The sequence below is a fragment of the Stylophora pistillata genome, chromosome 4 (genome assembly GCF_964205215.1).
Source record: "Stylophora pistillata chromosome 4, jaStyPist1.2, whole genome shotgun sequence".
NCBI classification, from domain to species: Eukaryota; Metazoa; Cnidaria; class Anthozoa; order Scleractinia; family Pocilloporidae; genus Stylophora; species Stylophora pistillata.
Genome location: NC_142522.1, coordinates 12,095,869 through 12,120,423, shown reverse-complemented (window position 1 = coordinate 12,120,423; position 24,555 = coordinate 12,095,869). Strand labels below are relative to the sequence as shown.

The window sequence follows — 24,555 nt, the reverse complement described above, 5'->3', positions numbered from 1 at the left end:
GCCAAGTAGTTCAATACCTGTCCATGGCTGAGCTACCAAGCCTGCTTCGGACCAACGAACTGGTCAGCAATAGGGTGGGACCTAACAACAAACAAACAAAACACTCAATCGGTAAGTCCGCATGCAGGTAAATAACAAATCATCAGTTAATAAACATTTTGTGATGATTTACGCTTTAGGGAAAGAGTCCAACCGACGTTGACCCCGAACATCTTGACAACTTTTCGCGATTTTTAACATAACTTAAGGGTAGGTGCCTTTGGAATATGACCTATGTATACTGAACTTCGGTTTCTTAGATCTCACTTCGATGGAGTATCGTAAACCCAAAACCAAAGTAACTACGCCGGCCAATCAGCAGAAAGAAATATATGGTAAGTAGCCAATGAGAATTCGAAGTGGAAACGAGCAAACTCGTCCTGAAGCGGGGCAAAAACGCGAGTGACCAAGTTTTAGTTTTGGCGCGAGATTTGTAGTCCAATCAAAGAGTGTAGTGGAGCAAAATTAACTTCTTGTTTACTATGTACTTACCGATAGCATGAAGAGCTAAGCTGAGTTCAAATGAGAAGTTTGAGACTGGGACATCCTCTGACGCAGGGATGATGGCTACTGTGCCGAGATTTGAGCCTCCGAATATCTGATTATCAACCGGGAGATGATTGTCTGCGTAACAAAAAGTGTTTACATAACGAGTTGGGTAGAGTCTTCAAACGCATCTTACAAGCAAAGATCTAAAAACGTTCCCTATGCGTTTAACACACCCCAGCACAACAGGAAACAAAATCGCCAACAACTGAACTGTCACCAACAACAAGTACGGCAACGAACTCGATACGAACGTGCTAGTGCGGTTACAAAATAAATTTAGTACCGCCATTGGCAAGTTTTTGTCAAAGCGCTCATAGAGTTTACAATGATTATTACAAAATCGAAAAATAGCACTCAAGAGTTGACCAAACTGTCCAATCTGCTGAGTTGATTAGAATTTTGCGTTGCTCAGTAATTTTGGCGTCGTAAACACTACTTTTCCTTTTCGTTATCTTCATTCTCACACGTACACTTCACAATACAGTAAAGAATTCTCTTTATACCTAGCAATGTTTCGCTTCTTGCGTAACTTCGCCTGTACTGTCCCAGCAGCCGTTCACCGAGCAAATGAATCAGACGAGTAACTACCTGTAAAAGAAAGGGAAAACAAACTGAAACGTTTTTGTAAACTAGTAATAGTTTTCACTAGAGCTGCCCCCGCTTTTGAAGATCTGTTTACCACCTGTATATGGCTTTTACTGGATATAAATACTGTGCATACAAATGTTAAAAAAGAAACGTTTGAATATTTATTGAAGTTAACATCCATGTAACTGGTTAGCATATTTCTCTGTAAGTTTGACATTGAAATCTATTACAGTCATACAGTTTTGTTTTGTGAAACAGCAACGTATTGTATGCATAATTACCTGCAATATATCATCCATAAATCAGTTGATATAAATGTATTTCAATTGTAAAGTTAATATTCTGTGTAACAGGAATGTATTGTATGTTAAAAATTTGAGCAATTGTTGGGAAAAATCATTTGAAAGGCAGCAGAAGATGGCGAAACGCGACTTCGTGGTTGCAAGGCCTTGACATGCTGCTAGAAGATGGAAAAACGCGAACTCGTGGTTGAAATGCTGCTAAATAATGGCGAAATGCGAACTCGTGGTTGCAAAACCTTCTGTAAAATACTTCTATAGAGGATGCCAAATCCCATTTGAAAGTCGAGGAAATAAACACGTTCTTAAAGTGCACCTAACCCCTAAATTTTTTTTCGTTTAAAAAAATCTTCATGCTTTGGTGAGTATCTCTTCGAAAAAATTTTTGGATTTGGTCAAATCCTTGAATTTTTGTGCCCTGTTGGGGTATGGAAAATCGCATTAAAATCACCGCCATTTTGACTCACGACCGTGTTTCAAGGATCAAGAGTCTGGCGACTAATGTGACGTCACTTCGAGAACCCAACAATCTGTATTTCGCGCCATTTTGCACAGTTCACTGGTTATGTTTGGAAGGTTAGATCGATATTGGTCGCAAATATGCCACAGAATGAATCTAGTGCTAGAAAGGCTTTCGCAGGTCGACTACAGGCTGAGAATTCCTTGAGCGCCTTCTCGAAGTTACGTCACAAGTCTACTCTGCCCAGATCCCCATTTACGCGGTCATGGTCCAATCGGATCTCGACTTCAACAGGGCATAAAAAAATGAGGGTTTAACCAAATCCAACAATTTTTTCGAAGAAATACTCACCAAAGCAGGAAGACTTTTTTAAGTGGAAAAAAAAATTAGGGGTCAGGTGCACTTAAATCTTAGTGTACAAAGTGGAGTGTACAGTGCTTCGCACAGATACAATATTAGTAGTCTTTAATGCGAGGATCGTGCACAAATACGTTTCTATAACCGCAGTTGAGATATATGAATTTCATAGATTTGTTGTGTTCGACAGATACAACTGACAGCAGAATAAAACGCGGTGTTGGCCAATCTGTTAAATGACAGTAACAAGTTTACCTGAGGGAAATGTCTCTTGATTGTGTTTAACAACCCATCGGGAAGAACTGCTAGCTCAGTGTCCCTGTGTGCGGAAATATGATAAGTTTACAACAAGATACCTCCGTTGCAGTCTTGAGAGCGATAATGACGACTTTTATGCTAATCGAGTGATTGTTATTACCAAAAATAATCTTTAATGGATGGTTCGACCTTAGTGGTAAAAATTGACTTTGTGGTCGAATCTTACGATTGAGCGTAGTCCTTATAAGGACTGATGCCGGTGACAATGTTTGACGTCTCCACAACTAGAGCGGAAGTTATCATTAAAACAAGGTGACTCTGATGATGACGGATCAATGTCTGTGTTGCTCAGTATTGCCCCATGACGGTCCAATATTGGTATCTGAGCAACTGCGCACCTACCCCTCCCCTAGCCCAACGACAGTCAACTGATGGCAAGTTAGGGTTGATGTTGGGTCAGGGGAGGGGTGGGTGCCCAGTTTTTCAGGTACTAACTTTGGACTGGAGCCCATCACTTGGAGCAAGTAACTACCATAATGAGCCTGTGTCACGGCATTTTTAGAGACCAGTCTATTTTTAGGCTATTTTTTTCCCGCGAAATAGGTGACTTTCGGTCTACGTCAGTGCGGATCGGTAAGAACAAAACGACAGCTTCAGGTGGACTTGTCGACACAGTGATAAGAAATACGCCGAATGCACCAATTCTCTCTCCATTACCTTGTTCCATTCCTCCCTTTCTTCACAATCAACCTCCCACAATCCTTTGCCATATGTATCACACTTTCAACTTGCAGAGAGATGGAAAAATGGCAAAAATGGAAAAATTATCGATCGTAGTGACTCACCCTCAGGGTGAAGTCGCAGTGTCTATTTCGGGGTTTTCTTTTTGCTCAAACTTTATCCCTTTTCGGACGTTGTTCCTGTGTTTTATAATGCTGTAAAAAGTGTTTGATAAATAATGAAGCGGCATAATTCAAGCGATAATCATGATCGAGAATGTCGAAACAAGGAGCTACGCAAGCAAGTTGTGAATGAGTCTTCATCCTCGAACACCTCGACCTCCATAAATAATATTTTACGCTGCAGGATTGCACAGAAACAAGCCGAACAAGCTCACGTTTGAATGTACGGCCAGCCAAAATAATGCAGGTATTTCATTACTTTCTTGAAAACATGAACATCTGGCCATACCACAATTTCACTTGGATATGCCGCAATTCTGGTTGGGACATAGTGTCATAATAATATAATAATTTGATTATATCAACAAAGTTGAAATGGTAAATTGGCCACCGTTACGGTTATAAAAGCTGACGTTTCGAGCGTTAGCCCTTCGTCGGAGCGAAACATATTGTGTCATGTTGAACAATAACACACACGCAAAAATATTCTAAAAATAAATGGCTTATACCATGGAATATTTTTCCTAATATTAGAGCTTTATTATTGTAGCAACGGTTTATGATCGCTGCTATTCAAGATCTTGCCAGAGAACCAAACCAGGAGGCAAGTGGGAAGACAGCAGCATACTTAGATGCTTGCAACCTACTTTTTGAACAAGGACTCTCAGCAGGCGGAGGATCAACAACAGAGACAGCCCAGTTCTGGCCAATATTAAGAGGGGGATGTCTTTCTTTGAAGAATGGTGTGCTGTACATGATGCTACAGGTATATTAATTGCTGGAGCCTGCAGTAACAATAATTACTGTATTTCAAGTATTGAAACACAGGCAAAAATTTATAATAAGCTCTCTTTTCCACTTCTTTCTGAAACTGTCGTTGGTACCCATACAGTGAATTGAAAAGCCCATTAAGCTGCCACCTCTATTAGCTCTATAAGCCACTTGCATTCAGCATGATAAAAAGGTGATCTATGTTTAAAATACTTTCTCTGTATGCCAAGACAAGTTGATCGGAAATATAAATGAAATATATTAAAGAAAAATACTCAGTTTACGGAATTATTCTACACCTCATTGATTGCAGTATACACAGACAATTCCAAGAAAGCCTGACAGAAGAAGTTTTTAGCATGGCAGGTATCTATTGGTTTGGCCAAGAATCCCCTTCATGAAACGTTTTGTTTGCCGATTAACTACTGACTGAAGAATTCTCACAAGTCAGCTCGCTGGCAAGTTTAGATAACTTTCATAACTGAACAAGCATACAACCGACTGGATATCCATTTCATCCTTCACTAATTTTTTATTTCTCTTTTTTAGACTGGGGATCTTCTTCGCCTTGTGGTCAGTGGCTTTCTGTCATTCTGTGACTGGTTTTTTGACAATGTTGCTCCAAAAGGCAAATATTTTATTAGTCCACTCCGCATAAATGGAAGTGCTATTGAATCAATTTATAGCATCCTCAAGTTTTCCAGTGGAGGAAACTTGTCTTCCCTATCCTATGGTCCTTCTCTTGGGAAACTGATCAATAGAAAGGACATGATACAGAATAAAAACTCTGAAAAGGGTTATAGAGATGTGGTTTTGAATATTAATGGCACTGCTGCTGCTAATGTTGCATGTTCCACAAGCAACTTGGTGATACCCTGTCAAAGGTTGTCAAATTGCCTCTGCATCTTCACTTTCCCAACAAGCATTTCCCAGTCCACAATTGGAGATGGGTTTGGCAGCAATGCATGTACCCTAATTGCAGTGAAATTCAGTGCTTACTGCCTCCAGAATAAATTAGATTTGTCACTTCTCTGGAATCAACTTCCAGATTTGTGGTTTAATTCCTTTGTTAATGCCATCTGTGATGGAAATGAGATTTATGATGACCTGTATAGCAATACTGCTGTTTATCTTGATGTAGAAGATATCGTCAATACAGTAGGGGATTTATTTAGCCTAGAATCAGCTGATCAAATATTTGCATTTACAAATGCTAATGAATTTCAGGATTTAGTTGACCACATCAATGGAGTGATCCAGGTGTCACATACAGACAACTATGGTGTGATGACTTCACAAAATATGACTGTGGGGGGTTTTCGTCAAGAGCAATGGCCTTTGTGCCATTATTGATAGCCATCAGCATGTGAACAGCAATGGGGGTGGCATGATCATCATGGCAAATGATCGCAAGAAAGCTATCACTGAACATGCCAATTGCCTGCACAAAAATCAGAATCTCACTCTAGATCTGGGGACCCTAAACTGGGTGAAATATATAAGGTAAATAATTCCAATATAGTCAAAAAAAATACAAGTCGAGAATCAATGAATATTTCTTATGGGCCCAGTTTCTATTCTCGAATTGCTGAAATTTTGTCAAGGAGCTATTCAACAATTGTAAAACATGATACATAATAAATATGTTATGACCTTGGAAAACAACATAAGAGTGTTCATTAACTTGCTTGCAAATAATTATGCAAAGTTACATAACTATAAAGAATCAGCTCACGTTCTCAAACTTCAACTAGTTTAATTAGAACATTGTGAACGCACAAGCAACTCACAAGCAGCCATGAAGATAAAAATCTGAGAGTATAAGTCAAGTTGGCGCACACGTGTAAATACTGAAATCTGATTAAACGCTAAGACAATGCAATATCGTCACAATAATAGCAGAACACACTTACTTGCGTTTGGTAGACAATGTGTATGACTTTAGTTTAGGTCCGAGCATTTCATCTGCGTCCACAACCTTGCCGTCCTTCTTGAGGTCTCTCTCGACCTTAGCATTCATGAACTCATTAATGCGCGTGTTTGCATGTTGAAATGTTCGCCGACTAAAAATATTTTAACAATTAACCGCTCCTAGGAAGACTTTCCAGATCGAAAATTTGATAGTAATTTCATCCACGCTGCTGAGAATACAACTTTCCTATTTAGCTTATCTGGTAGCTTAGAGCAGTCACTCGCAAGTGTTGCAAATTTGCGACAAAATCCAGCGATGAGAAGCCGAAAATTCGCCTTTTGTTCCTCGCTTAGCCTATGCTTTGTAAAGCGTTCCCTTTCTGGAAAATACTTTCACGCGTGGACTGCCGGCAACTTGCGGGCGAATTTCAGTTTCCACTTGAGCGGCCTCTTGCGTTGAAAATGTCCAGGAGGTCAGTCCTTCTAGTTCGTCGTTATTTAAACTAAACTTTTGGTTATTGTTCTTCTTTTGTTGTTGTTTTTCTGTTGCCTTCCCCATTGATCGAGGCTGGCTATCGTTCTTCGTCCTTTTTGAACCTGACGGAGGCGAAATCGAGCACGCATAAGGTTCGTCTTCATTCCCGCTTTCTTCTGAACTGCTACTTTCAAAATCTTTTCTGGAATCTACACTAGAAGGACTAGAACTATGAGAGGATTCCTCGCCTATCTCCACCATTTTGTTTCTTCTTTTTCTTCTTCCGGTGAAATGATGACGTCAGTTGAAAATTAAGTCCGTGCTTGTGATTGGTCATTGCGTTTTAGAATTCGCGGAAAATTCAAACTAAAAATAGAGTGGTCTGTGAAAACGCCGTGACAGGAATGCGGGCTAGTTGCTTGCTCCAAGTGATGGGCTCCTGCTTTGGATCAATATCAGTATCTGAACAACTGCACACCTACCCCACCCCTACCCCACCCCTAAGCCAACGACAGACAACTGATGACAAGTTAGGGTTGATGTTGGGTTTGGGGAGGGGTAGGTGGGTAGTTTTTCAGGTACTAACTTTGGATCAATATCAGTATCTGAACAACTGCACACCCACCCCTCCCCTACTCCCCTACAATCAACTGATAACAAGTCAAGGTTGATGTTGGGTTAGGGGAGGGGTGTGTGCGCAGTTTCTCAGGTACCGACATTGGATCAATATCAGTATCTGAACAACTACACACCTACCCCTCCCCTACAGTCAACTAATGACAAACTATATATTGACCTCTGCTCAGGTTGTCAAGACGTCAACCAAATATTTTGTGGACTGATGTCAATCATAAGATCAGACAACACGATTAGAAAACCTTTTTTTATCAGTGACGTCCGGTTAATAAACATAAAGATAGCACTTAATCACACTTCAGTTGTTTTGCTCTGTTATGTTGGTAAATTGTTTTCAACATGCAGTTCAGTTTTGTGCCTTTAGTTCGCTTCTTTTGCCGTAGTTGTATTGTGTGCGGTCGCAATTGCTGCTTCAGAATATAATTTAGATGTAGATGTAGAGAATAAACAGCCCTTCATAAAATCAAGCATATTTAAAAAAGGATCTACCAACCGAATAGCGTGAACTGTTGTCGCCCTCGGAGCTTGTGTAAGCACCTCAACCTGTAAACAACGAAAAGACCCACATCATTGATATATGTATGTCAATAACAGCAGAGAGGTAAAATTCGTTTAAAACATCGACCATGCCCTCGAATGAATAGCTTTGCCTTGACTGTTTTTGCATGCGAATCGCTTTGGGAACCCTCAAAAAGAGTCAGATAAGCGATGTCGGTAGGGTGAAGGAAAAATAGTCAAACAATAGACCAATTTCGATATTTTTCAACGTGACAGACTGGTGACGAAACTCCAACACCGAAGCGAGGCTCCGGGGAATACGGCGCGAATAATAAAAACAAACACACCACTACAAGGATAGCCATGTGCGATTGATAAATAGGGTATATTTTCGATTTTTTGTTTTTATTTTGGTCCATTGCTGTTCATCTTCGCGTGTAGCATGGTAAAGTATTGTGCTGTTGCGCTTTGCCGCAATGGGAGTAAGAAAAGATCGGATACAATGTATATATGAAGTTCATATATTTTGAACTGCGGTATTAGATACGTATGATGCACGATCCTCGCAGTAGAGAGCGCTATTTATGCAATAGCGAAAATCAGACCTGAAAAAAATCAGGCCTGTACGTGATTCGAACCACTGACCTCTGCGATACTAGTGCAGCGCTCTACCAATTGAGCTAACAAGCCAACTGGGAGCAGGCCGTTAAGTTGATTCGTAATAAACCCGTGATGATAAATCAGATACAAAGTATATATGAAGTTCATATATTTTGAACTGCGGTATTAGATACGTATGATACACGATCCTCGCAGTAGAGAGCGCTATTTATGCAATAGCGAAAATCAGACCTGAAAAAATTCAGGGCTTTACGGGATTCGAACCACTGATCTCTGCGATACTAGTGCAGCGCTCTACCAATTGAGCTAACAAGCCAACTGGGAGCAGGCCGTTAAGTTGATTCGTAATAAACTCGTGATGATAAATCAGATACAATGTATATATGAAGTTCATATATTTTGAACTGCGGTTCGAATCCCGTACAGGCCTGATTTTTTTCAGGTCTGATTTTCGCTATTGCATAAATAACGCTCTCTACTGCGAGGATCGTGCATCATACGTAAAAGATCGGATCTCAGTTATTTTTGCTTTCCTACAAGGCCCAATGAGCGTAAGAAGTGGGAAGTTTTCTGTAAGCGAGCAGATAAAAAATTCAAGGCACTGGGCGATCCACGAATCTGTTCCTTGCATTTTAAGGAAAGCGACATCGAGATTTCAATTTCTGGTAGAAAAAGTGTACGTTTAGACTGCTATCCGACTATCTTTGATCCAACGAAATCTACTAATACTGTGAGTTCACGTTCGAAACGTCTTGCCGATAGGAAGGCACAGTGTGATGAACAACCGCAAGCCAAGAAAGTTTGTCCCAGAAAGCTCCATGAGGACTCCAATGAGACTTGCGTGGATTTTAGTGCTGATGCGATTTCAGTAAACCATGATCACTCGTACTTTTGCAGCCAGGAACAAGCAACACCGAAAAGTAACTCGAACGGTTCTGATACTACGCTTCCGAAAGGTAAATGTTCTACGGCATGTCAAACAGACTTGACAGCTGATGAAATAGACTACTTGGTAACTGACCTGGAACAGTGCAGGAGGGAGGAGATAGTCGCATATATCTGGGAAGGTGACTTCTGGAAATATCGAGGTTCCTACTCCAGTTCGATTTCAATATGGATGCAGGGTCTGGCAAAACACCCTCGTCTGTGGCAAGTGATTCGGCCATGATATGATTTTCATTTTCACTTTCCCCTTCCGTCACTTTCGGGAGCTTCATTGAATGAGCATTAAACGCAAGCTCAACCAACTCGGCCTTTCTTTTACACTTTCCTTCCGAGGATGTTTGTATCCCTCTTCCTTGAAGGAAGGTTCGCAACCACGGCAACTTTTGACGCTGAAAGTATTGTAGATTGATCTCATTTTTTTTTTCCGACGTGGCCATGACAACGATGATTACTTCGATTTACTTTCAACTCGAAGAAACTACGAATTTACACTATAAAAACGATAATAACCCAAGAAAGCAGTTTCTGCTCGAAGATGTGAGCAACCAAAGCTGCATTCGAATGAATTTTGTTCCCCGGAGCCTCGCTTGGGTGTTCAAGTTTCGCTACCAGTCTCTCACGTTGAAATATATCGAAATTGGTCTATTGAAATTTCAAAGGTAAAAACAGGAAAGTCGAAAATTCTTCTTTCGACAATCTCGAGTTTTCTTCTGCTTGTCCACAAACAACAACAGATACGATCTCTCTCGCCAAAACAATAAAGTAAAGGGATTGAATTTTCTAAACAGTTCAAGTATCAGGTCTCGCGAGAATAATGGTAAAACACATAAACTCGCATGAAAAAACAAATTAACGCACCATGGGATGTTCGACGTGATAAAAATTCGCGACACAGGCATGATTATTTCGAGATCCTTGGAGTCTTCGAAAAAGAGAATAATCTAGAAATAATCTTAAAAGTACTAAGTCTTAGCTATTAGGCCTACACGGGGATTTGAGTCTCCTGGTTCAATGTTCTCTTGGTCCTTCGCAATCCTATTTATGAAGGTAGAGGACACAAATGGCCCTGGAACGAGATTCATCATGGTCCCCTGACAAAGTTGACATAAGCAAATTTACTCACCACTCCCACCAGTTCTCCGCGGCCAGCCTCGCGATCGAGTTCTTTCTTGCCATTGCTTGATGTCACTACTGAACGAAGGCGGCCATTTAACACAATGTAAATACAGTTCGATTGTTCGCCTTGCCTGAAAGACAATTAACAGAACGCGTTTATTCTCTTTAATGAGAGCACACGAGAGAAATATCACGGTTTGGATACTTTAAATTTAAGGTTCTAGTTTCAATTACGAGCTCTAAACGCATGTGTTTATTGACTTCATAGAATTTATGTAAAACGCAACAACTTTACCTGTACACTGCTCTACCGGCTTCTACATGCATCCAGTCCAAAGCGTAGTCGATTTGTCTCAGGAAAGGAGAAAGATGACTAATAAGGGAATGAGCCACGTTCAAAATGACTCTAGGCTTGTGACGAATAACGCTGAAACACAGAATCAAATCAATGTATGAATCAATCAGTCAATCCATCAATCATTTGGATATATCAACAAAGTTGAAATGGTAAATTGGCCACCGTAATGATTACAAAAGCTGACGTTTCGAGCGTTAGCCCTTCGCTCCGACGAAGGGCTAACGCTCGAAACGTCAGCTTTTGTAATCATTACGGTGGCCAATTTACCATTTCAACTTTGTTGATATATCCAAATTATTTCGTTACTCCCACCGACGCAGCCCCAAACAGTTTCTTTCGAAACTATCAGCCCTTAATCCATCAATCAGTCAATCTAGCAATTTATCAATCCGTCTGTCAGCGCATCTGCGTGACTGTCTGTCCACCCGTCTGTTTGTAAGCAACCCTAACCCGTTTCTCATCTTGCGTTTTTGAACAACCGTTACACAAAAACGGAAAAAAAAAATCGAATTAAAAAAAAAAAAAAGATTCAATGTTTTCCAATTTCATCAAATCAGAAGTTTGACTTTAATCCTGCAAAGGACCTTTACACCTTTTACGAGGGGCGGACTCGGTGTAATTTTTCAAACAGCAAGGCACTTTCCATTCGTTATATGACACTGAGTGCTTTTTCTTTAGAAATATATGCTAATGACAATGTAAGGAGTGCACGTGAAAACTCGATCGTTGGTCTAATTCTTTCCGGGCCACGGTAAGGAAAAAGGGAAGAGTTCACATTATTAAAAGAGATATGATTAATACACTGAGAAGCAACTGAGAAGCGTTTTTCCTCCGATTCCATCCATTATGCTAATCTGAGAGTGGGCCCTTTCTGGCACTATTAAATTGTGCTGGGGAAAAATTCCCAACAAGGCATTCGTTATTGAATTGTCTGACCAATAAAAGCTACCCAGCAGTTCTCTCACTGAAAATTGTACTGTTTGCAAAAATAAATAAATAAGCGCTGTACTCTTGGGAAAAAGTGCGAAAGCGAAACATTAGATAAGATTCAAACCATGAATTTTGAGAGTGAAACCCCAATGTGTAATCACTTATTTAAAAGTCATCGCGTAACTTTCTCAACAATTTAATATTCTATTTCACATAACACGTTCTCGCGTACATGTGAGAAGGAAATGCTAAAATATAATTATTAAAATGGAAGCTATACTAGTGTGAAACTGAGTTCTCTTCAAAGGAACAATTCCAAATACGAATTTTGAGAATAAAACCTCAAGGTACAACCATTCCCTTTGGAGCCACCCAGCATCTCGATATCGTTTCCACTGTGCGTTTATGGAGTAATCCGTTCTTGTAAAATGTGAGAACGGAACACAAGTGTCTTACCATTCGAAAGGAAGAAATATGACACTGTATGCTTTGTTGAGGAAGAATTATGGCTATCTGTGAATTTTAGGAGAGCGAAACCCCAGCGTGTAAGCATTTAGGCAGATGTTAATGGCGCTTTTTTTTTCACTATGACGTCTTTTTATGAAAATCATGATAGAATTCTTTCTTTTTTTTTTTACTTTACCGAAAAACGCCCACGCCAATGCCAGTTTTAAAGGAGTTCTTTGAGCGAAAACCGCCAACAAGAAGCAGCTAAATGAGTTTTGTGTGAAGGAAATTCTACATTGTGTTAGAAATGGAAGGTACCAGCTGCAATTCAGTTTGCCTTTCAAGTTCGCATAAAAAGATATTTTAAGTCTGATTTACGACTGGGCAGTTTAACCGTGGAAGACGGTTTGTTCAAACCGTGTCAATCACCGACAACCAAAAAGCGCAGAAAGAAAGGGGTGTCAAGTTCAGGCGCTCAGTTCCTCGACTTTGCAGGTGGTCTCGCATCAATTGAAACATTGACCAGTCTAAACTGAAACTGGATCAATAGAATATGGCGAATCCATGTTTTGGAACAGAGTTAAAGCTTTCAATATCGATTACTCTGGCTTCATTATACGGCGTGGCAGCGCTACCCGCCATCCTTGGAAACGTAACGTTTCTGTGGGTCATCTACAAAGCTCGCACCGTCAGAACTTTTTCTAACCTTTTACTGAGCTCGTTAGCAATGGCAGATCTTTTAGTGGGGCTAGTCATCGATCCGCTGTGGATTGCGAGGTGCGTATTACCACGGCGTCCGTATCATAATCCGTTTAAAATCGCCATCGACTCGCTCTGGATTCAAACGAGTGTAACCACCACGTTTAACTTGTGCATTGTAAGCTTGGACAGATACATTGCAGTACAGTCGGCCCTTCTGTACAATCAGATCGTCACAACAAGAAGATGTTGCATGGCGGTAGCATTTGTATGGCTCGCATCTCTAGCGTTTGGACTTTCACGGTTCTTTGTCACAGACCCTGCAAATTTACCGGCACTATGGATGTGTGTGACGGTAGTGACTATTCTTATCCCGATGATTTTGATCATTTTTTGCTACTACCGGATTTTGGAGGTTGCCAAACAACAATATGTAATAATTGCAAAGCACAATGTCCAACGAGGCGTAGAGCTCGTCATCGAGGGAGTTCGAAACCGAAAAACAGCCAAGACGGTAGGCTTTGTCGTGGCGTTGTTCATCATTTCGTGGTTACCAAGTCTGGTCACGTCTTTTATCCATTTGACAACGAGTGATCACTGCTTGAAGCGAAAAATGCGTTCTGTTTGGCTCTGGGCTGAGTTAATAGCGTTTTCTTCATCCGGAATAAATCCATGGTTATATTCACTACGAAATGATGAATTCAGGAAGGCAATGAAACGCACTTTCGCAACTAAACGAATTTCTTTTAGGAAAAAAGCTACGAAAAGAGTGGACGTGAAGTAAAAACCAGTCATTTCATTTAACATCTTATTTGCTGAAATGTTTTCTTAAAACAGTGAAGGTATCATGAATGCTTATTTTTCATGTAAATGTTATCTAGCTTACAAGAAAATAAATCTGTTTAAGTAAAACGAAGTTTCTGCTTTCGGATCTCCTTTCATTTTAACTCTAGGCATTAAAACAATACACAGCAAACGCATGTTTTATCAACAACGGTAAAAACGCCTACGCTATAATGACGAATCCGCGGCCTAATCAAATTATACTAAAGCTTCGACGAGATTATTTTTCATTTTTAAATTCAATCCGGTCATTGACTACAAAAGAGATATGCTGATGACAACTGTTTCGAGAAAGCCTTACTGTAAAAATAACAAACGTTTTATCAAATAATGCTGAAATAAATGGCTCGGCTATTTTTTCGGCTGTTTTTGGGCACGTCTTTGACAGCTTGCAGACATAGGCTCTTAGAATCAGCAAACCTTTACTTTATGGGGGCGGTCATTCGACAAAAGTGTTCAAACGCCAGGCAAGGATCTGACATTGATGTTTTTAAACAATTAGTTAGAGTGACCGGAGGTCTACATAAACATGAGTCGTTAAGACGACCTTTGAAGACACGTGCGCAACAAGAAAATGCACCGGGAAGAAAAACTTAAACGGGAAAAATTTCTTCTTGGCAACTCTTTGCTACTTTTTCGAAGTACTAATAACTCATCTTTTATCCTCGAGAGGTCATCGCCCTTGCAAACGAAATCTGGGCGCGAGAAATCAATCAGATGTTTCCGTGTCGGAAGTACTAATTCCGATTCTTTGCTAGCAAACAATACAACAACATTCTGAATCTAATATAAAACTGTTGACATGCAATCGGCAGTAAAATTTTTGCTAATGGAGCGCCTGACCTCGTAGCGCGATAAAAAAGAATAGAAGAAATGAATAAATGCATGAAATGAACAACCCCACTAACAAGAGATCCATAAGCTCATTTAAAAAAAAATTGCAACCTCATATCACACATCGCGAAATTATTATCACCGTCCGATGACTTACTTCGGTAAACAGTTTTGAGATTACTGAGTAAGAAGATTTTTAACGTTTACGTTGACATTTTTCTTTTTAATATTTTACTGGTTGTAAGTTGATCGTAATAAGTAAGTAGAATCACGGAAGAAATGGACACAAGGTTCAAAGCAAAGGCAGAGTGGTTGGGTGGGGTAGACAGGATTCACCTGTTCTCCGTCGCCACCCCAGAAAAACTTGAAAGTTTTACTCTTAAAGAACCGTGAGAGTATTGGGCACGAGAGTCGAGGCGAACAACAAAAGAGTGGGGCGGAAGTATTAAATCTAGGCCCAGTTGGCTGTTCGAGGGCCGATATGCGCTAACCTAGAGTTCAATATTCATCCAGATGTATGCATTTCTCTGTTCAAGAGCCTTTTTGGAATGAATTTTTTCATATTCTTTTTTGCGCATCCAATCATCACATGGTAGACTAAAACAATTAAACTGGATAATCTTTTAAAGCTCTCAGATCTAAAATCAAAATTTACACTAACCCTGGATAATGTTAACCCTTTACCTCCCGACTCAGTCTATCTTGTCACTTACTTGTAAAAGTTGGCCTTGCTTATGATAACCACGTGACATCGGTCGGTTGCCTTGACAGTAAAGAAGGAAGGTTCTCCCGTAACAACTGCCAACACGCCAACAAACTCACCGGGGTGGGCTGTGTACAGGTGGTACTGAGAATGATATTAAACACCAAAAACAAATTAAATCGTTGAGGCGGCTGACTATGGTCTCCACGAATAAAGACTGTACGGAAGACAGTTTCCTTTCTTCTATCAACCATGACACAAGTTTCTGTTCTTTTTTATTAGAACATTTATCTAGATGAAATCAGGGACAACCACATAGTATTATTTTGCTTTGTTCTTTGCCAAGACACTTAAATTTCACAGTAGGGACCTTAAGCAGTCAGGACGGCAACGCCAAGGAAGATATCGATTAAAAAATAAATCTCTCCTTTTAATCAGAATTTCGAAAATGGCTGCATGTATTTACCATCTCTTACGGCGCCACAACTCAACCTCAACATAACGTATAAAAGTAGCGTTGAGTTCGAAATGGAAATTAAAATAATTTGCCATCACGGTTTCGGTTAAAAGACGACGCAAAGTTTGGTGATTTCACGTTGTTGTTTTGCAAAGGACGGCTAAGAAATGTACTAAGTTTTAAAATGCACGTGTTGAGCTATTGTTCTGCCAATTAGATCTTTTGTTTCTCCACGTCCTCGTTGCCGTCACCGTCGTGGTTTGCTTAAGGTCCCTAGTGTCTCTCTCCCACCGGGAGTATAAAAGGATAACACCAAACTGAGAGAAAAAAAAAAGGCAATGCAATGGGAGGGGGGAGGGAGGAAGAGGATGAGACGCTTATTCCTTAGATTCTGTATATCACTAACGCAAATGGCGATTGGTACAAACAACGACACCAATAACAGATTGAACGTTTTAATTACCTCTTGGTCGCCGCTGAGACTTTTCTGCGTTACTTCCAAGGAGTTGGTCACCACAAAATACAGACTACAGTCCTGTCAATGAGAAACCCGGGCCTTGTTAGAACTCTATTGGTAAACTTTCAACGAAGAAACCGAAGTAAAATAAAAAAAAAAAGGGTTTCAGATAGGAGAAAAAAAAAAAAAGACAAATTTCGCTTACCGCGTCTCCTTGCTTGATAAGGACTGTTCCGGAAGGAATACATGCAACTGAGAGAAGTCCTTCTAGCAGTGAGGAATCCTGAAGAATTAACAAGATCAACACTCAGCTACCAATAAGCTTCGTTGAATAACGAGCAAATGAAGGTCAAAGAATAAAAGCCAATGGCGCAGGGGTATTGTTCGCTTACCATCAAACTTTCATGAATAAAATAATCTAGAAAATTGGATGAATGTAAGTTAGGGAAAAAAACATTTCTCCCCCACCCCGAGGGTGGTCGATCGGCCGAGAAGCGGCCGCCACTATACATCACTGAAGTCGCACTATGTAATTTAACGCCTGCACTGTAAGCGACAACTACACTACTGTATACCCCTGGGGGTAATTTTCGTACCGGTAAGTCAAGACTCTTAGCAATCTCGCTTGCCGCTGTCTTCATCATTTTGTCTTCTTCTGCAGGGTCCATGGTAAGAAACTGTTTGGACAGGTCCTCAGTCACTGGAGGTGCAGGGAAGTCAAACCGACCCTCCAGGGAGGAAGGGGGGCTGCCTTCTGTGTCGCTGGCCTCAAGGTCAAAAATGGTTGTGCGGCTAGGTGACTCTGGAAATCCGGTTAAGCGCACTCGGCCAAGGGCTGCGTCAAAATCAGAGCGGTCTGTGAAGAAGAAACGGTTTCGCATCTCTTAAAGTTCGCTACCACTGAGAAAGCTTTGAGTTCCCAGGTAATTCTACCATAGGAATAGGTCGAAGACTTGCTTTGTAAATTTAGGTGTATCGATATTGGTCACGTTGTGTTCAATTTGAGGGAGGGAATTTAAGATCGGCATAATATGCTAACAGCATTTCCACTTATTGTAACTAATAGCGACTTCAGGCATGGCATTTGAGCGAAGGCACACAGCAAGAGTGAACCCCTATATCACTCACTTTTTAAATGATATTTACATCGACACACAAAACAAAAGCGAACACTTTCGTTCCAGCACAAAGCGGCTGTAAGGCGAAAGACAATTTTTACCGTTTGCCGTAAACGTAAGGGCTTTAAAGTTTCGCTATTGGCCGGCAGCTGAACCTGAAGACCAAAAGCCGTTCAGACAAACAGACCGACGAACAGACAAAGAGCGAGAAATGGGAGACAAATCCAAGGGGATGTGATTGGCAGCACTCACCTGAATCGCTTCCAAAACCCAACATGGTTTCCAGGGTGGCTGCTGACTTACAGCGTCCAATTTGTTTGTCAACTTTTCGCTCGTGCTCAGGTTCCGTGAAGCTAACACTTCTGTGTAACGGCACTTTCTTCACTGGGATTGGCTTACTGTTTTCCTTACCCAAGATTCCCCGTGGCTCTGTTGAAATAGAACACGACACAAAACATTGACGTTTCAAGAGAGACGGTATCCCAAAGAAGTGCTTCATTTACATCAACAGATCGTGGATTAATTTTTTAAGTGGAAATTGTCATCATTAAACCGTAAAGGCGCCATTCTCGAAGAATTTATTTCATCCTTGCTTTCTCATCCACTACACCGACCAGACAAATTTATGCGCTGTTATCACTTATTCAAAGCTTTTTGATAACAGCCTTTAAGTACTTTGGGCTGTGAACACAACTGATACTTCAGACGAGACATAAAGTAAAACGAACGTCCGAGCTGAGCACCTTTATTTTCTTTCTCCTTAGGAATACCGACGGCTGAATCAGGCGTTGTTGTCTTAGTGCTTGCACCGCTACTCGCACCAGAGTCAACTTCTAGAGGAATCTTCTTTGTCGTCTTCGTTTGATTCTCTTTCCCTGCAGAAGTTTCTGTCTTCTTTCCTTTTACTGGACTAGATGTGATGCCATAAATTGACGGCCTCCGACGCGACGCCGGGCTCTGAAAAAGTGTAAAAAAGATCGATTTCTTGAACAAGTTTTTCCCCCACACGTTTAGAGCCAGGTGACGCATTTTATGGCCGATCTTTTAACCCTGTAACTGCCAGAAGTGATTAGCATGTAACTTCTCCCCATAATATTTATATATAATCCAGCAAACGAGTAATGAGAATACTCAAACTAATCAATTAGAAGTTCTCTTGATTTAACACCAAATTCTCGTAACAGGTAAAGGTAAAGTCTGTTTACGAGCCTAGTGGCCCATTAGGCCGGTGCTTAACTCCGGTTTCTGTAGCATGAATCTAGAAAACTGCATCAAGTCCGCGTTTCGAGTGTTGATGAAAATCACTGAAAACACTTATTTACCAGGGTAAATACTCAGAATGAGGACGGCCAAGAAACACCTGGCGCCGTGACCTCGACGCCGACATCAAGAAGATGAGAAAGACCTGGAGACAATTTGAAAGAGCAGCCCAGGACAGAGCACTCTGGCGGAATGTTGTCGGCGGCCTATGCTCCAGGAGGAGCGATGGGCTTAAGTAAGTAGGTAAATACTCAGAATGTCGCACTTTCATTGCTTCACCGTTTGCTTGAGCAATGCATGGTATAAGGCAATACACAAAGTTGCATGGATTCGGCGAACCAGCTGAAAGTAAAGCCAAGGACTACATTTTGTCCCTGTAACAGAGTTTTTGGTTAAAGAGCGAAGATGTCACAAAAAAAAAACCTGTGAGACTGAGTAACTTCATGGCAACGGATTCCTTTATTCACCCCGACCTTTCAGTGAAGCTACAGTGATAATGAAATAATAATATTAAACTTACACTCGCGATGAGCTCGTAGCTAAGTCCCAGGAAGTTGTGTAGCGCCATGAATGTAACTTGCTGAAGACGTAGCATAATAATCTGAAAAAAAAAAAAAGAAAGACATTACAGTCGTGAAATTCCTATCTTAAGTTAAATGTAGAACATGCAATTGGTCCAGTGATTGAAGCTCCTTCTAAAATTTACATACGTTGACAGAAATAGCTTGTTCCAGGGGTCTTATAAGAGTTTTTTTTACTTCACTAGTAAAATTCAGGGAACATGAATAACGGTTCTTCTCGTTTTTGAGTCGACCAAGAACCGTTAATTCAATAAAGAGTTTTAAAATCTCTTGTAGAGGGGCGACACACAAGCTTTAAGCAAATAAACTAAATTTTAAACTTTCGAATTTTTCAGTTCTTAACGTGTTCTGCTTCGTTTTTCTGCTAAAAAATATTTTTTTTACCATTCATCGTGAAACTTTGGGAGCTAGAATTGGCGTAACAGTTTGACAAACCTGCACAACTCTGACCAAAGAGTCTGGATGCTGTTCAAATACTGTTTGGAAAGCTTTGCCTGGCAACCTAAGTGTAAAATTATATTCCAGAAATATTAAAAGATAATCCAAAATTGAAACAAAAAATAGAAAACTTGATGCATAATAAATTAAACTAACTTCATATATATTTTACGCATAAAAAATGACCCACGCATGACGGTGATCACTCATATCATTCAATTCGCCGAATAATTGTCTTAATTATGGGCTTGCATTTGCCGCACAGATATGGGTAAATATTTTAAAAAAAAAAAAGGTCACCTGAGAACGTGAGTGTCCACAACTGCCCGACAGCATATTTGGGGAAGAGCCATGTGGTAACCCTAAAAAGACGAATAAAAAAAAGCTAGTTTAAGCCTTTTAACCGACTAGCATCTGATTTCTTCCTATAACAACGCCCTTTTCAAAATACCTTGGTTACTTTAGTAAGCTAATGCAATTGTTTACAACTCATATAAGTCCTAATGGGGACAAACTGTACACGCAACGACACAATCCCGTGACAGTAGACTTACCGTAAGAACGTTCAGTATAGTGAGCACGCTGTAGATGCTCTCTCCTGTGAGAACTTCCTTCATGCACACCTCTGTGCCATCCTGTTTACGCAAAAACGCAGAATATGATACACAAATTGATGATTTCAGTTGAAATTACCTTAGCAGGTGTGGCAACCCATCGGAGATCATCTGTTCATTTACTGGTCGATATGTCGGCCGATAGTCGAGCGATACATCGGCCGATAGTCAGGCAATAGTCGGGCTACAGTCAGATGACAGTCGAGCCACAATCGGTCGATGGTCGACTGACATTTGATCGGTAGTCGGCCTACAACTAAACCTCAACTTCAACCGACCATTGTTGGAGTGTCCGTCGACCATCGGTCGACTAGGGGCTCACTTTCGGCCGAAACGACCATCGTCCGATTTACCGATCGCCGGTGGATATAAAAACGTATGAATCCACACCTATGTCGACTGAGACTACCTGATACACATGATGTCCCTTCATTTCTATCCTACATTATGTTTTAGTGGCCCGAATTACAAACACATGCCTGTACGTGTAAGTTATACTTTAAGACATTTAAATATGTTTAGACTTAAGCACCACCTTAGGAGCTTAGTCTGGTGACTACTTTCAGCACATGATTTACCTGGTACCAGTAGTACACGTGTACAGTATATTCAGCACTAACCTTCTCAATTATAGAGACAGAGAGTTTTCCACTCTGGACTACGTATATGCTATCATCATGCTGAAAAAGAAAGTTATCTTCCTCCTCACTATTTTAAGATCATATCACACAGCCACATCATTTTAATGTTTAATATCGACGCAGCAGGTGTGATTCAGCGCCCCATTGTACATGTCTGTATGTGCTGTTGAGTGCGCACGATGATTTGAGCTTTGCAATCACATTGTAAATGCACATGCATTCTTCAACTGGACATTTAAGATGCACTTCTTCTCTTTGAAGAACTACTACACCTTGGGAGTAGGAATGAAAGACAGGTGCTATGAAAGAAACTGCACAAAATGCTGGGAAAGTTGACCGGGTAAGTCAACATGCAAATTGTCTTCCTTGCATGTAACTATGTCAACTTATGGCCTTCAATGGAAATGACTAACACTTCAGTTTACTTGTGATGCTAACTAATTGTGCAGTTGTTGCACTGTTAATCATTGATAATGCAGAAGTCAAGGTGTGCAGCGAGCTAAACTGAACTACAGCTTACGGTAGGTACATGTATACCTGTAGTTTATAATACTCATGAGTTGCCTTACCTGTCCTGGTCTAAATAGGAGAGCATTGGCTGGAACAAATTTAGTCTGGATATATTTGCACAGCTCAAAGAAAAGGGGCTTCTCAAAATGACCAAATACCCTTTAAGAAAGCAGAAAAACATGCATTTGACAAATAGTCATTGAAAATACAAATTTTGGAAGTTCAAATAAGGTCTGAACCTACCATTAGAATTTTTAAGTTGAATGTTTCTAGAAAAATTTCAGGATTCAATTGATCTCCCAAATTTTGAAAGACATCAGAGCCCCTCCACCTGTTATGAGGTTTTTAAATAATAATAATAATAATAATAATAATAATGATAATAATAATGATAATAATAATGATAATAATAATGATAATAATAATGATAATAATAATGATAATAATAATGATAATAATAATGATAATAATAATGATAATAATAATAATTTAATCACTTTCACCAGAGTATGGTGAGGGTCGCACAACAGAGCGAGGCTCCAAATTAAGTGCGCCCAATATCCCAACCATCCCACCCCAGGGGAGGACATCCATCACACAGTAATCTCGTGTGTGGGAAATTAACATCTCCTACAGTTCAATTACAGTTCTTAAAAATGCATTCTACATATAAATGTCTCAATGATTTTACAACAAAAAGAAAAAGCTCTCACAAAACAGGTACGTTTTCAACACCCTTTTAAAGCTATCAACAGAGTTACTTTGTCTAATGTAGGTGTCAAAGTGTGTACTGCCTGTATTTTCATCAAATTGAAATGTACTGAGTCAATCTATTTAGCATTGATTGTAGGCTTTATATTAAACTCCATTACTCCCTTCCCCTTTGGAAAGTGCATACACCATAGATGTCTTTATTGTAAGCAAGCTTATGGCAATGCTATGCCTCAATTCCCCTTCAATCTACAGTCAGGATATTATTAAAGATTCTCAACTTTAGAGCAAAAATCTGTCAATATTGTGAAAAAGGTTCCTTAGAACTCTCTGACCTTAATATTATGGATATGGAAGAGATTTAAGATGGTGGAATTTACCTTACACTCTTCAGCATGTATACAACCTCTGGAGGGAGACGAGGTTCATTGATATCAACCTACACAAGGAAACAACAAAACTGTAATCAGAAATACACATGAAGGCTCTTGTGGGTTTTACACATACCGTAATTATTTGAATAAACATCTCCCTCGAATAAACGCCACAGGGACAAGCAAAAATATCATTAAACACCGCCCTTGAATAAACGCCGCCCTCAAATAAATGCCGCAATCTTTCTCGACATTGCGGCATTTACTTGAAGCAATTATTTATAACCAATGTAAGCAATTCAAGTACCTATCTTTAAAAACAAAAGACAACATTCAATCTAAACCAGTTGTGGAAATTTATTTTGCTCTATTGTAATGTTATTCAGTTCAAAGTGGTTGTATTTCACAGCTTTGCTGCTTAGCTCTCTCTCTAAAACTTCTGCGATGTACAATTCTGTGGTAACAGACGAGAATCTTGCCGGTACACTTAGTCCGATTTCTCTCTTTCTTTTGCCAGTAACTTCCACAAATAAGTTGTTCTCAGTGTTTGCATGCAGGAAGTTATTTAATAAGCAAGACAGCTCAATTGGGATGTGGCCAGCAAGCGTCTTCTTCAAATTCGGCTCCTTTGTGCCGCTGGGACCGGGAGGTTTAGAAACACTACTGTAATTGCATTTTCATCGTTGAAGAGGCATGCCTGATTATTCAGCAGTTAAGACTCAAACCACGAAGGAGACAGCGACATTGACAGAAATAGACTGAAAGTCTGAAACTTACTAGTTCAATTTTTATATATAATCATATAAATTGAAAAGACATATAACTTTTATTTTTAGTTTTTTGGGGGTTGATTGTATTGGTTAAATTGACATTTAAATGACACAATAAATTCACAGTTGTTGTTACAAGGTTTGCTCTAAACACCTCTCTTGAATAAATGCCGCCCTCAAATAAACGCCACATCTTGAGTGCCAAAAATTTAATAAATGCTGTGGCATTTATTCGAATAGTTACGGTACATGTACATGTTTGCAGACTAGCTTCATAATGAAGTTTGGCACTTAAAACAGGTAACATTCCTTTGCACATAAAAATCCTGCATGAATTCTGTCAGAGAGGAAGGCAAGACATTTATAAATCAGGATTAGGTTTGTTAAGAAGACGTTAATGAACTTGCGTGTGCTTTGGGACTACGTAGGCTAATAATATCCTTAGCAAATCACGCAGACCATTTAATTTTGACGTGTGTGATTTTTTAGAGTGGAGTTGAAAAGTTTTTAGTTTATCGAGTAGCAGTTTTGTTTAATGGTCGTTGTCGTTTACCGTGAGTCTACAGTTTACCGTGTTGGAATTAAAGTGCTTGTTTGGATTTCCTGATTTGCTTCTGAACAAGGTTTTAAAACAAAGTGTTCTCAAGTCTCACCTCAGCCAGGTCAGCCTCCAGGAATGCAGCCGGTGGCTGTTTCAGTTGCCTTCCAGGCTCATTATTATCGAACCTCAAAAGCCTGAAAATGAACAGGAAACTTAGCTGGAATATTATCCATGCCTAAGACAAGCATGCAAAGTTCATATATTTGTATACATTTTCTCAAAAAAACACTGATCATAAACTTAAAAAGTCACAAGTTAAATTGATGGAAAATTACTAAGTCTCCAGATATTCTATATGATGTGGCACGTTTTGCGAAGAGTTCATAATATTTCTCTTCAGTCTCAGACCTGACACTCACAGCATTCATTTGAAAAAAGAAAAAACTATTTCATGACACAAACCCAGTGTTCAGAGCTATAGAACACAATAGAAATTTGAATTTCTTGTTTGCTCAGTTTGGAAGGCAAACAAAACAAACTGTCGTTATTTTATGAGACCTTCTGACCTGAATTTAATTTAATTTAGGGAATGATAAGAAATCATTTTCAAGAAAATGGCAGTATCAAATGTACAAAGAACATGATGTAAAACAATTTTTTAAAATAAAACAATCCTATAAATGAACATCACAGGATGAAGGGGGCAGTACTACTGTAATTACATCACATTACAAGACTAAGATACATGTAATAACATAAATCTCCAGGAAATAGGGACCCAAACACTTGAATATCACCAGGGGAAACACAAAGTACCAGCTCAGTCTACTATACTCCATGTTTT

The 24,555-nt window shown here is 39.8% G+C and overlaps 2 protein-coding genes and 1 pseudogene across 4 annotated transcripts in view; 2 read left to right on the top strand and 1 right to left on the bottom strand.

Annotated features, from left to right (window-relative positions):
- The window catches only part of LOC111334068 (patatin-like phospholipase domain-containing protein 7), a 43,784-nt gene that overhangs the window by 15,806 nt on the left and 3,423 nt on the right, over positions 1-24,555 (bottom strand). For all 3 annotated transcript variants that reach the window (XM_088759240.1, XM_088759243.1, XM_088759241.1), the window contains 21 exons: positions 23,824-23,905; positions 22,407-22,465; positions 21,375-21,474; positions 20,785-20,844; positions 20,105-20,185; positions 19,851-19,912; positions 19,548-19,614; positions 19,052-19,132; positions 18,015-18,228; positions 17,524-17,700; positions 16,750-17,009; positions 16,359-16,436; positions 16,160-16,231; positions 15,250-15,383; positions 10,721-10,852; positions 10,433-10,556; positions 7,739-7,788; positions 2,548-2,611; positions 1,092-1,176; positions 532-663; positions 18-81 (listed from right to left, as the gene is read on the bottom strand). In XM_088759240.1, coding sequence (XP_088615366.1) covers positions 18-81; positions 532-663; positions 1,092-1,176; positions 2,548-2,611; positions 7,739-7,788; positions 10,433-10,556; positions 10,721-10,852; positions 15,250-15,383; positions 16,160-16,231; positions 16,359-16,436; positions 16,750-17,009; positions 17,524-17,700; positions 18,015-18,228; positions 19,052-19,132; positions 19,548-19,614; positions 19,851-19,912; positions 20,105-20,185; positions 20,785-20,844; positions 21,375-21,474; positions 22,407-22,465; positions 23,824-23,905 — 2,178 coding nt within the window. The remainder of the gene's footprint in view (positions 1-17; positions 82-531; positions 664-1,091; positions 1,177-2,547; positions 2,612-7,738; positions 7,789-10,432; positions 10,557-10,720; positions 10,853-15,249; positions 15,384-16,159; positions 16,232-16,358; positions 16,437-16,749; positions 17,010-17,523; positions 17,701-18,014; positions 18,229-19,051; positions 19,133-19,547; positions 19,615-19,850; positions 19,913-20,104; positions 20,186-20,784; positions 20,845-21,374; positions 21,475-22,406; positions 22,466-23,823; positions 23,906-24,555) is intronic.
- LOC148732499 (uncharacterized) lies at positions 3,430-5,852 on the top strand (annotated as a pseudogene).
- On the top strand, positions 12,226-14,557 carry LOC111334063 (trace amine-associated receptor 7e-like). The gene has a single exon (XM_022939751.2). It carries the CDS (start codon positions 12,714-12,716, stop codon positions 13,641-13,643), a length of 930 nt encoding a protein of 309 aa, XP_022795486.1. The 5' UTR covers positions 12,226-12,713; the 3' UTR covers positions 13,644-14,557.